Source organism: Lagenorhynchus albirostris, chromosome 2, assembly GCF_949774975.1.
Source record: "Lagenorhynchus albirostris chromosome 2, mLagAlb1.1, whole genome shotgun sequence".
Classification (NCBI taxonomy): Eukaryota; Metazoa; Chordata; class Mammalia; order Artiodactyla; family Delphinidae; genus Lagenorhynchus; species Lagenorhynchus albirostris.
The window spans coordinates 157,674,179-157,690,174 of record NC_083096.1 but is presented as its reverse complement, the minus strand read 5'-3'; the positions used below and the strand labels follow the sequence as shown (position 1 = coordinate 157,690,174).

At 41.2% G+C, this 15,996-nt stretch overlaps 1 protein-coding gene across 2 annotated transcripts in view; it reads left to right on the top strand.

The window, feature by feature from the left end:
• The window catches only part of LOC132516283 (protein argonaute-4), a 42,469-nt gene extending 26,849 nt beyond the window's left edge, over positions 1 to 15,620 (top strand). For both annotated transcript variants that reach the window (XM_060142699.1, XM_060142700.1), the window contains 6 exons: positions 915 to 1,074; positions 4,420 to 4,735; positions 4,886 to 5,020; positions 11,874 to 11,975; positions 12,230 to 12,429; positions 14,512 to 15,620. In XM_060142699.1, the coding sequence (XP_059998682.1) occupies positions 915 to 1,074; positions 4,420 to 4,735; positions 4,886 to 5,020; positions 11,874 to 11,975; positions 12,230 to 12,429; positions 14,512 to 14,620 (1,022 nt within the window). In that variant the 3' untranslated portion in view covers positions 14,621 to 15,620. The remainder of the gene's footprint in view (positions 1 to 914; positions 1,075 to 4,419; positions 4,736 to 4,885; positions 5,021 to 11,873; positions 11,976 to 12,229; positions 12,430 to 14,511) is intronic.
• Positions 15,621 to 15,996: the final 376 nt, after the last annotated feature.

Genomic DNA, 15,996 nt, shown 5'->3' with positions numbered 1-15,996 from the left:
AGGGTGGACTGCAGCCTCTGCTCCATGTCATCATATCATTTTCACTCTGGAACCCAGTCACTATTTGGGATGTTGCTGGCTCCACGGCAGAGAGAAAAGAGAGCCTGGAGGGTTCTTAACTTCTGCAATTTCTTGGTCACAACCAGCTATATGGCCCACCCAACCTATGTGGGGGAAGTGGGATGGTGGGCAGGAAATGCAGTGGTAATGAGGGTAGTGCCATTTTACCGTCGTCCCCAAAACGGGGAGAACTGGAATGCCTGGTGAAAAGCATTTAGGAATATCAGAGTGGGGGGAGCCTACCACTTCCAGAATAGGAGCTGCTTAGTTTGTATCTCTTATAAGAAGAATGATACAAAGTTCTTTTGGCTATCATCTAAGTGAAGGATTTGGAAACTATGTAGACCAACCATTTGAACTTTGTAAAATGCCTTCAAGCCTCTCTATATTTGTTTCTTTTGTTAGCTTCTCTTTATCTGTAGTGTTTGGGGGAGGAGGGGAAGGAAGGAAAAAAAAATCCCTTAGAATTCAGAGGGCTGGTGTGTGTACTGAGAGGGAGGAGCTGGGGAGATTGATTTCTTTGCCAGACCAGTCCTGTGGGAAAAGGAACCTCAAGGGACTTGAGTGAGTGGTGAGTGGCGGCAGGCTGCATGCTAGAATAAAGGAAGTGGACTGGCTTCAAAGTCTGCAGGAGGGAAGAAAAGGGTAGGGAGAGAGCCTTCCAAACTCAAAAAAATTGCCCTGGGGGTTTAGCAGATGAAAGGACCACACAGGAAAAGCATCTAGCACAACGTTCAGTATATAGTTGGCACTCTGTAAATGTTAATGTGTGTGTGGGGGTGTTTCCCTCTACTTTTAGTAATCAGGAGAATATATCAACATTTTAAAATTAATTAATAAACTTATTTTTGTAGCGGAGGTGAAACGTGTTGGAGATACCCTCCTGGGTATGGCTACACAGTGTGTCCAGGTAAAAAATGTAGTGAAGACCTCACCTCAAACCCTTTCCAACCTTTGCCTGAAGATAAATGCAAAGCTCGGAGGAATTAACAACGTGCTTGTACCTCATCAAAGGTAAGATCCTGAACTCTTTTTCCATTTGTTTCTTAAGCTCTAACTTACATAATTTACAATAAAGCACACAAATCTCAAATATACATCTTGGTTACTTTTTCTTACATATGTATGCACTCATGTAACCACCACCCAGGTTAAATATAGAACACATCCAGCACCTCATCAGGCTTCCTCGTGGCCCTTCCCAATAGATAACCCCCAAAGGTTCTGACTGTTCTGACTTCCAGCATCATAGATTAGTTTTGCCTGTTTTTCTTCTGGCTACACCCCGCGGCTTGTGGGATCTTAGTTCCCCCGAGCAGGGATTGAACCTGCGCCCTTGGCAGTGAAAGCTCAGAGTCCTAACCACTGGACCGCCAGGGAGTTCCCTAGTTTTGCCTGTTTTTGAACTTCATATAAATGGAACCATACAGTATGTACTATTTTGTGTCTGTCTTCTTTTGCTGAATATCATGTCTATGAGATTCATTCCTGTTGCTATTTTAAGTAGAAGTTTATTTTTTGTTGTGTATTATTTCATTTTATGAATATACTACAAAATTTTAGATATTCTTATACATTTATTATACAAGTCTTCTACATTTTTGGTGGAATTAAGTACTCTTTCTCTTGCAAGAGTGGAATTGCTGACTTATAGAAAATATATGTATTTAGCATTGATAGATACTATCAAATACAGTAGTCCCCCCTTATCTGCAGTTTCACTTTCCCTGGTTTCAGTTACCTGCAGTCAACCTCTGTCCGAAAATATTAAGTGGAAAAATTCCATAAATAAACAATTCTTCAGTTTTAATTAATTAATTTATTTATTTATTTATTTATGGCTGAGTTGGGTCTTCGTTGCTGAGCATGGGCTTTCTCTAGTTGCGGCGAGCAGGGGCTACTCTTCATTGTGGTGTGTGGGCTTCTCATTGCAGTGACTTCTCTTGTGGAACACGAGGTCTAGGTGCACGGGCTTCAGTAGTTGTGGCACGTGGGCTCAGTAGTTGTGGCACGTGGGCTCCGTAGTTGTGGCTCGTGGGCTCTAGAGCACAGGCTCAGTAGTTGTGGCACGTGGGCTTGGTTGCTCCACGGCATGTGGGATCTTCCTGGACCAGGGTTCAAACCCGTGTCCCCTGCATTGGCAGGTGGATTCTTAACCACTGCACCACCAGGGAAGTCCCAATTCTTAAGTTTTAAATTGCATGCCATTCTGCGTAGCCCGATGAAATCTCGAACTCTCCCTCTCCATCCAGCCCTGGACATGAATTATCCCTTTGTCCAGTGTATTTAGGCTGTTTATGCTACCCATCCATTAGTATAGGAAAGAAAACCAGTAAATATAGGATTTGGTATATCCACTGGGCATCTTGGAACACATACTCTGCAGATAAGGGGGGACTACTGTAGTTTTCCAAAGTGGTTATACCAATTTATATTTCCACTGAGAGTTCTAGTTCTCATATTCTTGCCAACACTTGGTGGTATCAGTCCTTTTAATTTTAGCCATTTTGGCTGGGGGTAATAGTATCTCATGATGATTTTAATTTGCAATCCTCTGATGACTAATCATGTTAAGCACATTTTCATATGTTTATTGGCTAAGTGGACATCCTCTTTTGTGATGGGCCTGTTCAGTCCTTTGCCCATTTCTTAGATTGGGCGTCTCCTTGTTAATTTGTAGTTTCCTTGTCTGTTGAGATAATATCTGACTTGTCTACTCTACGATGTTTTTATGTGAAAACCTGTATGTGGAAGTGATTTGGGGAGTTAAATTTTGTCTGTGATATTAGTCATTTTCATACTTGAGAAGAAGGTGAATTTGAGTGCTTTACTCTTATACAGTTGTATCACAGTTCTCATTTTTGTCCTTGAATGAAACTTCTAGGTAAATAAATCCTTCCTGCAACATTGGTAGATGAGGTATACAGACCATGGGGGAAGTTAACCTAAAGCATGATTTAATTTTACCCCAAACAATGTAGCATAGTGGCATAGAGTACAGACCTTTTTGTCTGGCTTCCTGGGTTTGGATTCCAGCTTTATCACTTCCTAACTGTGTAATCTTGAGCAAGTTCCTTATCCTCTTATATCTCATTTTTTAAACCTGGAAATCTGAGATAATAATTGTACTACCCTCATAGAATTGTTGTGAGGACTAAATGAATTCATACGTGTAAAGTCCTTAGCACAGTGGTTGGTACATAATATATGTAAGCTGTTATTATGTTCTGTGTGTGTATCTTATGTATATACATTTGCTCTTATACCCTACTATGCCAAACCCATGTTGTATGATGATATATATATAGAGAAATACAACCCAGGCTCTGCCCACATGGAACCTCATCTTTAGTACCTATTACATGAGATTGTCAGATTTGGGATGCCTCCTAGATATACTTTAAAAATCAGGCTTCCAAAAAAAAAAAAAAAAATCAGGCTTCCTTGGTGGCGCAGTGGTTGAGAGTCCGCCTGCCGATGCAGGGCACACGGGTTCGTGCCCCGATCCGGGAAGATCCCACATGCCGCGGAGCGGCTGGGCCCAGGAGCCATGACCGCTGAGCCTGCGCGTCAGAGCCTGTGCTCCGCAACGGGAGAGGCCACAACAGTGAGAGGCCTGCGTACCGCAAAAAAAAAAAAAAAAAAAAAAAAAGAATTTACCAGAGAAGTAATATATGCATGATATTTTTCTCCTTAATTCCATAGATAAATTAGTACCAAATAAATGAATTCATTATTTTAGCAAATATTAGTTGAGTGCCAACTGTGAGCAAGGCAGTGTTTTAGGCACCAGGGATACAGCAGTGAACAAGACAAAGCAAAACAAAATTCCTGCCTTCATGGAGCTTACATTTGTGTGTGTGTGTGTGTGTGTGTGTGTACACAATAAATAAAATAAATAAGTAAAATATGTGGTAAAAGTGATAAATACATGGAGAAAATAAAATAGGGAAGGAGATAGACTTTATTCTCTTCCCTAAGTCTCATATATTGGGGGGTTTGTCCCAGTTCCATGTACATTGTGCAATTCAGTATCCATTGTAGAAATCCCAGGATCCCGAGAAAGCCTGTTCTGGGAAAGTTTTCCCTTTACACATAGAGATTTTGTTAAATTTGGGTTGGGTCCTCTTCTTGACTCTACCCTTCCCACTATTGCAGAAGAACCATGTTGGCTTCTTTAGTCAGTTCAGATTCGTTGTACTGGGTGGCACAGATACTCAGTGGGCATTAGAGTTCTCTCCCAATGGGCACGTCTTTATTCTCATAAGATTATGCCTGTGATTATGTCTGGTGATCTTGCTAAACAAAAACATTTTCATCCATATGTCTGAGTGGCAATGTCTCCTTAAATCTGAGCAGGCCCTCGGTGTTCCAGCAGCCTGTCATCTTCCTGGGAGCGGATGTCACGCACCCCCCAGCAGGGGATGGGAAGAAGCCTTCCATTGCTGCTGTCGTTGGCAGTATGGACGGCCACCCCAGCCGGTACTGTGCCACTGTGCGGGTGCAGACGTCCCGCCAGGAGATCTCCCAGGAGCTCCTCTATAGTCAGGAGGTAATCCAGGACCTTACTAACATGGTTCGAGAGCTGCTGATCCAGTTCTACAAATCCACACGCTTCAAACCCACTCGGATCATCTATTACCGTGGAGGGGTATCCGAGGGACAGATGAAACAGGTACTCTCTTAATCCCATAGTTGCCTTCTGGGGCTTCTAGGTATCTGATGGAGTTTCCTCCCATCTGCCACTCCAAGTAAATCAGATCTGAGAGATGCCTGAGAGATTGGCAAGTTCTCAATTAAACATCATTTTATTTCTAACTCCTAGGTAGCTTGGCCAGAACTAATAGCAATTCGAAAGGCATGTATTAGTTTGGAAGAAGATTACCGGCCAGGAATAACCTATATTGTGGTGCAGAAAAGACATCACACACGACTCTTCTGTGCAGATAAAACAGAGAGGGTAAGAACACATAGGATAAGCTTTATTATCTGATGCAAGTGAATATGTTTTCGGTTTTTTAAAAATATTTATTTATTTATTTTGGCTGTGCCGGGTCTTTGTTGCGGCATGCAGGATCTTCATTGCAGCATGCAGGATCTTCATTGCAGCATGCGAACTCTTAGTTGCACATGCATGCAGGATCTAGTTCCCCGTCCAGGGATTGAACCCAGCCCCCCTGCATTGGGAGCGCAGAGTCTTACTGACTGGACCACCAGGGAAGTCCTGTGAATGTGTTTTTGAGTAGGCATACATATAGTTTTTTTTTTTTAAAGCAGAAGTGCCTAATAATAATTTAATAAGCATACTAACTCCAGTTGAGCTTAGATGAGCAATTTTGAATGATACAGGTTTCAAGACCGAATATTTCTCTTATGTGACAGCAATACTGGTTTCTGGAGTTTTTAGAGGGAGAAGTTAAAAAAAGCTATGTACACTATGGTGATACAGGAAACCTCCAAAGGGAAGGTTTACTACTTGGACTTTATTGCCATTTGCTATTTTTTGCTACCAGCGCCTAAGGCATGGTTCTAGGGTATAAAGAAAATTTCTCTTCCAAATGATTTTACATCAGTGCAGGGGATTCTTAGGGTACACACTTTGAATGCCTGTGATGTCACATTTACTAACCATGGGCAGGTTAACTTCTCTAAGCCGTAATGTTCTAACTGTAAAGTGTGGTAAGAACAATACCTATTTCACAGGGTTGTTGTTAAGGATTAACTTAGTAAATGAATGTTAATTTTGGGTACAATTTCCAGCATTTGATAAAAGGCATTTTGTGTAACCTTTTTATAATCTGTTATTAATGTGTAAACTAGGTAAATTTTAGGTACACAGTGTTGGATGACTTTACTTCTATGATCTTTTCTATGACATTACTTCAACTTTTTCAGGCCCTCCCTGATCCACTCCCAGAGAGACCAGTTCTTTCTGTTTCCTGATCTTGTCGCCTTGTGGGTCACTCCCACTGTTTTCTAGTACACGCTTAGTTTGTTTTATTTTTTTAAGGATTAGATTTTTCTTTTTAATTAATTACTTTTTGGCTGCGTTGGGTCTTTGTTGCTGCACGCGGGTTTTCTCTAGTTGCGGTGAGTGGGGGCTTCTCTTCGTGGCAGTGTGTGGGCTTCTCATTGCAGTGGCTTCTCTTGTTGGGGAACACGAGGTCTAGGTGCGCGGACTTCAGTAGTTGTGGCGCACAGGCTTAGTTGCTCCGCGGCATGTGGGATCTTCCTGGACTAGGGCTCAAACCTGTGTCCCCTGCATTGGCAGGCGGATTCTTAACCACTGCACCACCAGGGAAGTCCCACATGCTCCCACATTAGAGTTTCTGTCTCTAATCCAAGGCTGAGCTGTTTCTTCTTGTTTTCTGAATCATTAGAGAACTAAGGTTTTACCCTTGGGCCACAGGTCCACCAATCAGCTCAGATTCAAAATACTGTCTTCCAAATTGCCAAACTCTGACTTGGTAATACTTCTTAAATTCTGCTAATTCAAATTCTCTGAGTTCTTGACCGAGCTCTGGGCACAAAACATCCTGCCATCCCCTCCTTAACTGCATAGTCATACCCCATCCCGCTGTTGACTTGCTATCATGTAACTTTAGGACCTGGACTCTCTTTCTAAACCCCCAAGCTATCTCATAGCTTTGTTCTTGACCATCCAGTGTCACTCCTGACCTTTGAAGATTGACAGTCCCAATCCTTGGTCTACTTTGCACCCCTGACACCAGCATCTTCAATTCTCTAAACATGCCTCTTGCCAGTCTCCAACTCTGAATTAGTGTACTTGCCCATTTCTTTTGCTGCTAGTCTTAGGCTGATTGAGGTTGCTGAGGAAAAAAGTCATTTATTTAATAATGAACCATAATACAAGTGCTTGACAGCAAATCTCAGCCAGGCCTTTGATGCTGCAATTTCTTTTCATTTATCGTATTCCCCATAACATCTGTTCTAAACCTTTATACTCTTCTCAAGTCCCCAACCCCATCCATGAAGCATTCGTTGCCAACAATTTACATTGCCAACAATAGAATAACCTTCTGTTTCCTCCAGAAAACAAAATGGAGAAGGCATGAATTTTCTTGGCTTCCTCCCCTTTACTTTCAAATTTAGCTAAATCTGTGTTTTCTTATTTTCTTCCTTGAATCTCAGAGGCTAATCTCTCCACCTATGCTTTTTTTCCCTCCACCTATGCTTTTGTTTTTAATGCTTTCTGCCTTCTTTAGAGCCTCACTTCATCAATTATCCATTTTTTTTCAAAATTTCAGTTTTCCCCATTCCGTTGCTTCCCTCTCCTCACCTTTTAAAGTTTCTCAACTCTTCCTCAGTCTCTCTCAAAACTTCCCTTCTCCCTCAATCTACCTGCCATTTTTTCTTTCCTCCCTTTCATGACCAAACTTATAGGAAAAAAAGATTTGATTTTCTTTTTGTATCTTCTCACATAATACTTCAGTTCTCTGTTGCCTGACTTTTATTTCACTGACTCCACTGAGGTCGTTCTCTCAATGACTTGCTCATTTTGAATCCAGCGATATCTTGTCAAATTCCCACACTGACCTCTTTGAAGCACTTATGGATGTTTGCCTTCTTTGGCCTTAGCAATATGATTTTCCAGGCTCACTACCTACCTCTGTAATTAGGCTTTCTTTGACTCCTCTTCTTCCTCTGTCCATTAAACATTGATGCTTCCTGGCATTTCATATTTCTCTCTTCTCTTCTCAATTTCAACTCCCTTAGTCTCACCGACTTTTCCAGATTCACGTACTTGCTTATAGATTCCTAAATCTGTATTTCCAGCCCCAGATTTTCTATGCAGCTCCTGATCTGCACTTCTGTCTACCAGTTTACTTAGATGCTCTGTAGGCATTGTATCAGTCAAGATAGGCTAGGCTATGCTGTGGTAACAAAAGACTCCAGAGTCTTAGTGGCTTACTAAGATTTATTTCTTGTTCACATTACACATTCATTGTGGCACTGCTACGGCTGGGACCTCGCTGTCCTCCCTCTGGAACCTAGGCTGACAGAGAGGAAGCATCTGTCTGGAACTTCACCAGTCATTGTAGTAGAGGGGAAAAAAGATACATGACAAGCCATATGCTGGCTGTTAAAGCTTCTGCCCAGAAGTAGCACATTTCACATCACATTTTATTAGCCAAAGGAAGTTACGTGGCCACTTCTGAGTTAATTGGGTAGGGATGTATAATCCTCACCCAGGGAGGGGCATGGGAATATTTGGCACCAGTGATACAATCTACCACAGGCATTTCAAGCAAAGCACATCTAAACCTTCTCCTTATTGTTTTATCCACATCTAAAAGCTATTCCTCCCCCAATTTTACTATTCTTCTATTGCTTGGCATCACTATATATTAGTCAGCCAAGTGAGAAACTTCAGAGTTGTCTTTAAATTCTTCTCCTCTCTTCCTGTCCCCGCTTCCCATGTTCAGTGGGTCAAACAATTCTCTGTGTTCTGCCCTGAAATCTCTTGGCTCAACTCTTCCTCTTGTGTGTTCCATCTGCCCTAGGCAGAACTCTTCAGTACTGCAGGAGACTCCTCGCAGTCTCCCTGTCTCCATTCCTCCTTCACAAATGCATCCTCCACCTACTGTCAGGGCTAGGTTTTTTTTGTTTGTTTGTTTTAAATTAGATCTTTCTTTTTTTTTTTTTCCCTCTTGCGTCTCCCTCCCTCCCACCCTTCCTATCCCACTCCTCCAGGCGGTCACAAAGCACCGACCTGATCTCCCTGTGCTATGCAGCTGCTTCCCACTAGCTATCTACCTTACGTTTGGTAGTGTATATATGTCCATGCCTCTCTCGCGCTTTGTCACAGCTTACCCTTCCCCCTCCCCATATCCTCAAGTCCATTCTCTAGTAGGTCTGTGTCTTTATTCCTGTCTTACCCCTAGGTTCTTCATGACATTTTTTTTCCTTAAATTCCATATATATGTGTTAGCATACGGTATTTGTCTTTCTCTTTCTGACTTACTTCACTCTGTATGACAGACTCTAGGTCTATCCACCATATTATAAATAGCTCAATTTCATTTCTTTTTATGGCTGAGTAATATTCCATTGTATATATGTGCCACATCTTCTTTATCCATTCATCCAATAATGGACACTTAGGTTGTTTCCATCTCCGGGCTATTGTAAATAGAACTGCAATGAACATTGTGGTACATGTGTCTTTTTGAATTATGGTTTTCTCAGGGTATATGCCCAGTAGTGGGATTCCTGGGTCGTATGGTAGTTCTATTTGCAGTTTTTAAAGGAACCTCCATACTGTTCTCCACAGTGGCTGTATCAATTTACATTCCCACCAACAGTACAAGAGTGTTCCCTTTTCTCCACACCCTCTCCAGCATTTATTGTTTCTAGATTTTTTGATGATGGCCATTCTGAGGGCTAAGTTTTTAAAATACAGATCTTATCCTGCCACTCCACTGCTCAAAAATCTTCTTGTTACCCCTGTTGCCTACCAGATGCTTCCTTATGGTGCTCGGTGTTTTCCCACAGTAGCCAAAACACATTTAGTTTGATCTTTCACCATGCCCCCATATACCTTCCATTAGCAATGTGACTATTTCCATTTCCCATATACATTGTGTATTTTTATCCCTGGAATGACCACATCCATCCCACCTTTTTTTCCCCATTATTTTTATAATAAGATATAATATAGACACAGTAAAATTCACTATTTTTAGCATACTGTTCTGCATGTCTTGACAAATGCATACAGTTGTGTAAAACTACCACCTTAATATATAGAATGATTCTGTCACACATAAAAACTCTCTTATGCCCTTTTGTAGTCAACCCTTTCCCTTACCTACAGCCCCTGACAACCACTGATGTATATTCCGTCCCTATAGTTTTGTTTTTCCCAGTATGTCATATGAAAAGAAGTCATAGCCTTTGGTCTGGCTTCTTTTACTTAGCATAATGCATTTGGGATTCATCCACGTTATTGTGTGTATCAGTAGTTTGTTCCTTTTTTATTGCTGAGTAGTATTTTGTGATGTAGATGAACCACAGTTTGTTTATCCATTCCTGACTGCAAGGGGTATTGGAATGTTTCCATTTTCATTCTATCCCCTCCATCCAACCTGTACTTATCCTATAAGGCATGGCTCAACCATTTCCTCCCACCAGCTTTTCCCAGTGCCTTCCATAAGGCCCTTATTACATTGCATTGCAGTGCATTGCCTGTGACTTTCATGAAGAGCAGGAGGGCAGGTTCTTTAGTTCTCTCTGTGACTCTGTCTCTCATCCCCAACATCTGTTGCAGAGCCTTGCACGTGGTGCTCAAGCAATAATTATTGAAATGAACATGCCTGGACCCCCTTTTCCCCAGGGCAGCACCTCTTTAGGTTCTCATCTGTAGATTCCAAGAGATTTTTAAAAAGGGATTCTATGGTCAAATAAGTTTGGGAAGTGCTGTATACTCCATCTCCCTCTTAAAGATTATACGTTACTAGATAAAGGTTCTGAGAAGTCATACAATAGAAAAACCTTTCAACTGTGGTTTAACCCCATATCACTCAAATTTATTTGACCATGAAACACCTAAACACATCCTGCAGAACTAATATTTCTAAAGCATACACTTTGGGAAACAATACTAGAATGATTGTAGCTCAGTTACATTTCCTCTTGTCCAGCTAAGTACCCCAGGTCACATATGAATTTCATGGAATGAGACTTTTCTATACTCATGTATGTTGTTATTATATGCATTGGTGCATGGTCTTCAGCTGAAGTTAACAATAGTTAGAATGGAGCCAAATAAATTCCCATCAAATCTGTGCCAATATGCTAAATGTACTACCTCGTGTGGAACCCATGTGTACAGCAGAAGTGGATGAAAACTGACCAAATAGCAAGATTTAATTCCTTTCCTTGAAGTTCTCCTCTCTGCTTTTCTAGAAGTTTGATTTTAGAATTTGGCTCTAGAAGAACTTTAGAATTTTAAAAGTATCAGAAATCATCACCTAATTTTATGGATGATTAGATTGAGGCTTTGTTCAAGTTATGTAGTTACAAGGCTGGGCTTAGAACAGAAACTGTGGCTTTCCTAATTCTCATTTCAATGCACTCTTCCTGACAATACATGTGCCAGTGAATTCTTTTATTGATCCTGTAAAAGTATTAATTTTGTTGAACCTGGTGAACCAGTTCACAGATTCCTTCATCTTAACTTTTTTTTTTTTTTTTGTGGTACGCGGGCCTCTCACTGTTGTGGCCTCTCCCGTTGCGGACGCGCAGGCTCAGCGGCCATGGCTCATGGGCCCAGCCGCTCTGCAGCATGTGGGATCCTCCCGGACTGGGGCACGAACCCGTGTCCCCTGCATCGGCAGGCGGACTCTCAACCACTGCGCCACCAGGGAAGCCCCTTCATCTTAACTTTTACTGAAAGTTGTAGGTTGTTTTTTTTTTTACTCCAAATAAGGAATAAAACTGATTTTTTTTCCCCCTCAGGAAGCTTATCCATCTTAAATGTCTTCTTTTCCCCCTCTGTGAACACACCGAAGTGTCATCTGTAAAATAGATGACAATAATGTAGCCCAAAGCCACAGGTAAAATAATTCTTTGTCTGGATTCCCTTAGAGAAGCAGTGGAGTATATTTGAGAAAATATCTAAGGTTGAAATAGTTGGGCTAACGGAAAGTTACAGAAAATTCAACATCTTGAATTAAACTGATTTTCAAGAGTTCCCTTAAGAGCAGTATACTAACTTCTTACTAATGGCTTGAGCTCAATTTAGCACTTTGATGACTAATGACACTTTTTTTTTTTTTTTTTTTTTTAAGGTGGGGAAAAGTGGCAATGTACCAGCAGGCACTACCGTGGATAGCACCATCACACATCCATCTGAGTTTGACTTTTACCTCTGTAGTCATGCAGGAATTCAGGTAATTTGGAAGCTAGTCCAGGTCTTTGATTTGATAGGGAGGTGTTTGCAAATTCAGCAACTAGCTTGAGTAGACTTGTTATTAAACACTGTACATAACTTTGTTAATGCTTGTATCCTAGAACTGTTATCTTTTGGTATAGGTATCTGCTTGTAGGTGTGCTAGGCAGGAATATTTCTGAATTTAAGTAGGTTTCAATTCTCTCAGGTCATCAACCCATGTCAGAGACATTAATCATAAAACTCTTTCTCCAGGGAACCAGCCGTCCTTCACATTACCAGGTCTTGTGGGATGACAACTGCTTCACCGCAGATGAGCTCCAGTTACTAACTTACCAGCTATGTCATACCTATGTGCGGTGCACACGCTCAGTCTCTATTCCAGCCCCTGCCTATTATGCCCGCCTTGTAGCATTCAGAGCAAGGTATCATCTGGTGGATAAAGATCATGACAGGCAAGTTTCTCAGGCAAATAAAATCTTTCTGTCTGTGTTTAGCAGCATATTAAAAAAAATGAGCTACTATAGAAAACCTTTAGGAAGAGTTAAACTTCCTTTTAGGGTTTACATTTCAAGGAGCAGATAAAATTGCATATGCCTGTAAGAGCTGATAATGTGACTTTTGGTCCAAAAATTGCCCAGGCTTGTTCATACTTGTATGATGTGTCTAAAGTCTGCCCCAAAAAGCAGTCTCATTTGAAACTGCCTGTGGATTTCCCATAGAGCCAAATGCATTTCAGTTCTGCTCAAGTCCTAAGCAGCCTCAAAAGATGTCCAGCCCAGTGCCCTGGCTCCAGTCAGAGCAGTCACAGGTCTGTGGATTCCACTTCATGCAAGGGGGAAGTCCTGACCAGTTCACTTTACTTTCAGTACAGTCTTGGAGGATGTATCAGAGGGAACCTGGGTTTGTGTCGGGAACAGGTAGGGTACCAGACCATTCTCACCCCCAAATAAGGATCTCAGGAGAATCAGACATATTGACCTGTTATTGAGCTACTATTAAATAACTAAACAAGCTTTCTGCGTTAAATTTTTTTTTCCAAATGGCCATCTGTGAAGTGTAGTTGTTTCTGGGCTCTTCCCCAAGTCCGAATTCAGCTGCTAAATAGTAGACATTCCACTGCAAGTCTATTTCTGTACGGGTTGAAAGTACGCTATGATGGAAAATGCCCAGCTGTGGCTTTGTACCTTCCATTCTGTAATATACATATTCATTCAACACATTTACTAGGTATTGCCTGTGTGCCCAACACTGTACTAGGTACTAAAAACTGTAAGTTGAGGAAGACATGTTTCCTGGGATTTTATGCTTCAGTATGGGATACAATACACGCAAACGTAAAACTGACAATTAGCCCATAGCAGTATAGATGAAAGTGCAATTGGACATCAGAGGAAAGTCTGTTAGAGATTTCATAGCTGGATGGGTAGGATTTGGCTCTACAAAGAAGAGAAAAGAATTTTCCAGGCAGAGGGAATAATGGACACAAAGAAGAGAAGACAAGTGACATGTTTGAACAATAGCAAGTTTTCTTTGGTTGGAGCATTTGAAAGGGGAATAGCAGGCATGAAGCCGGAAGAATATGTTAGAGCAAGATTACCTTTGTTTAACGTAAAAGGCTAATCCTGGGATAAAATAGACATTACTCAACAGTTAATTGGATGTGAGTGACAGAGAAGGGGATGAAGTAAAAAATGACTAAGATTTTGAGCCTAGATGATAAGGGTAATAATAATTTAAGTAGAGAAGTCAGAAGAGGGATGGTGATTTCCTATTTACTAAGCTTTTTATCACATGGTGCCCTTAAAAGGTATGTTCAGAAGTTGTTACTGTTACCCTAAAAGATCAAGTTCACAGGAGTTGTTACTTGTCCAGGGTCATATAGCTAGTGAGGGGAAGACAAGAAAGGCTGGTGGCATAGTAACATTTGCTGAGTATCTGTTATGTTGCAGCACTGTGCTAAGCACATTCATTCATTCATTCATTCATCCATTCAACAAATGGTTATTGAGGCAATGCTATGTGGCAGGCACTAGGGATTTAGTGGTGAGTAAGACAGACAAAGTTGCTGCTTTCTTGGAGGTTACATCCCAGTAAGGGAAATAAATAATTATCCAAATAATAATCTTTCAAATAAAATAAATGTAGAGGATTCTGTGAAAGTATATTCCAGGTGGCTCTGACCTGAACTTCAGAATCAGGGAAGATTTCTTTGGGGGAAGTGACATTTGACTGAAGCCTAAAGGACAAGTAGGCATTAACCAGACATAGCAGACAAATGGAAGTCCTTGTGTAGGCACTGTTGAAGATTTGGTCTTTGCAGACATTATTCTAATTAATTGCAGCAGCCCATTAAATAAGTTGTATTGCATTTTCAGTTGAGCAAACTGGTGTTTAGAGAGACGTTACAAATTATTTAAGGAGCCACACCTTGAGCCCAAGATCTTGACTGTAGTACTATTCATGCTATTTGAAACATGTGGAGTTTGAAGTGGTCTTTTGTCACTCTTGGTTTTTTTGCTTTCTTTTCTTTACAGTGCGGAAGGCAGTCATGTGTCAGGACAGAGCAATGGCCGAGATCCTCAGGCCTTGGCTAAAGCTGTGCAGATCCACCATGATACCCAGCACACGATGTATTTTGCTTGAGAGTCTCAGAAAAAGAACTCAACCAGTTTGGCACACCATGCAGGCTCAAAATGTTTCAAACGCCTACTGCCTCTAGAGAGAGCCAAGTTGACTTCAGGTGGTCCTCTACCAGCAACTCAGAATAGTTGCACTGAATCTATACTTCACAACACTGTCTGATGCATCAACAAAATTGAGCCATTTTTTTAAAGTAATAGATACTCATTGATTATCTTTTCTGATGCACTGGACTGGATTTTTACCTCATCATGCAAAGGCTAATCAGCCTGAACTTTCTAAAGGACTTTATGAGAAAGGTTTCTATGGACTATTTTGCTAGCTGTGGTGTTCACCGCATCCCTCTAGTCTTACAAGAGAAGCTTATTCCTTTTTCCTGTATTCGTCGAGTGGGGTATATGCATAAATGGGAGAGAAAAACCAATCTACTTCAGTTCAGTGTAACTATTTAATTGTGTGGGTCAATAGGCTTTTTAATGGAGATTTCTGACTTCGCCACTGTAAATGCCTTTAACGAGCATTAACTTTTGAAAGTTTTACAGAGTTTTATTAGTTTTACTACTTTATGTATTGATCTCTACAGACTTGTGCTGGTGCAAGTACAGGCTGCCAGGCAATTGCACTATATTTGGCTGCAGATTCAAACAGGCAGTTCTCTTATTTGGTTGACTTTTGTGAATGTGTAACACATGTGATGCATGTCATGGTGACAGATAACACTGCCATGGTAAAAAGTACTCATGTTTCCCCCTCTTTGAAAAAAATTAGCTTTTAGTATTTTTCAGAGTTTTCAAAAATGCCCATTTTATGCTGCTGTGTGGTTTGTTAGATCTAAATGATTTTTTAACTTTTCTCATAGCAAGTTAACTTTGGCAATAAACATTTTTTAAAGTCCCTCCTCTTCCTCCCCCTGACAGTGTAGTTTTTTAGATGAGATTTCGGTATGATTTTTATCAGCTATTTCTTATAGATCATAATCTGACAATTTTTGAAACTGGTCAGAAAAGGCATATATTTCCATGCCTTTTTTTTTTTTTTTTTTTTTTTTTTTCGGTACGCGGGCCTCTCACTGTTGTGGCCTCTCCCGTTGCGGAGCACAGGCTCCGGACGCGCAGGCTCAGCGGCCATGGCTCACGGGCCCAGCCGCTCCGTGGCATGTGGGATCTTCCCAGACCGGGGCACGAACCTGTGTCCCCTGCATTGGCAGGCGGACTCTCAACCACTGCACTACCAGGGAAGCCCTCCATGCCTTTTTAAAGAATTCTTTTTATCTGTTTTATAGTCACAGTTGGTGTCCTGTCACTTTGTTTTAAACTAAGCTAGAACCAGGATGCTTCCTTATTGAATAGGCTTTGCCAGTCCTTAAGGTACCTTGAGTG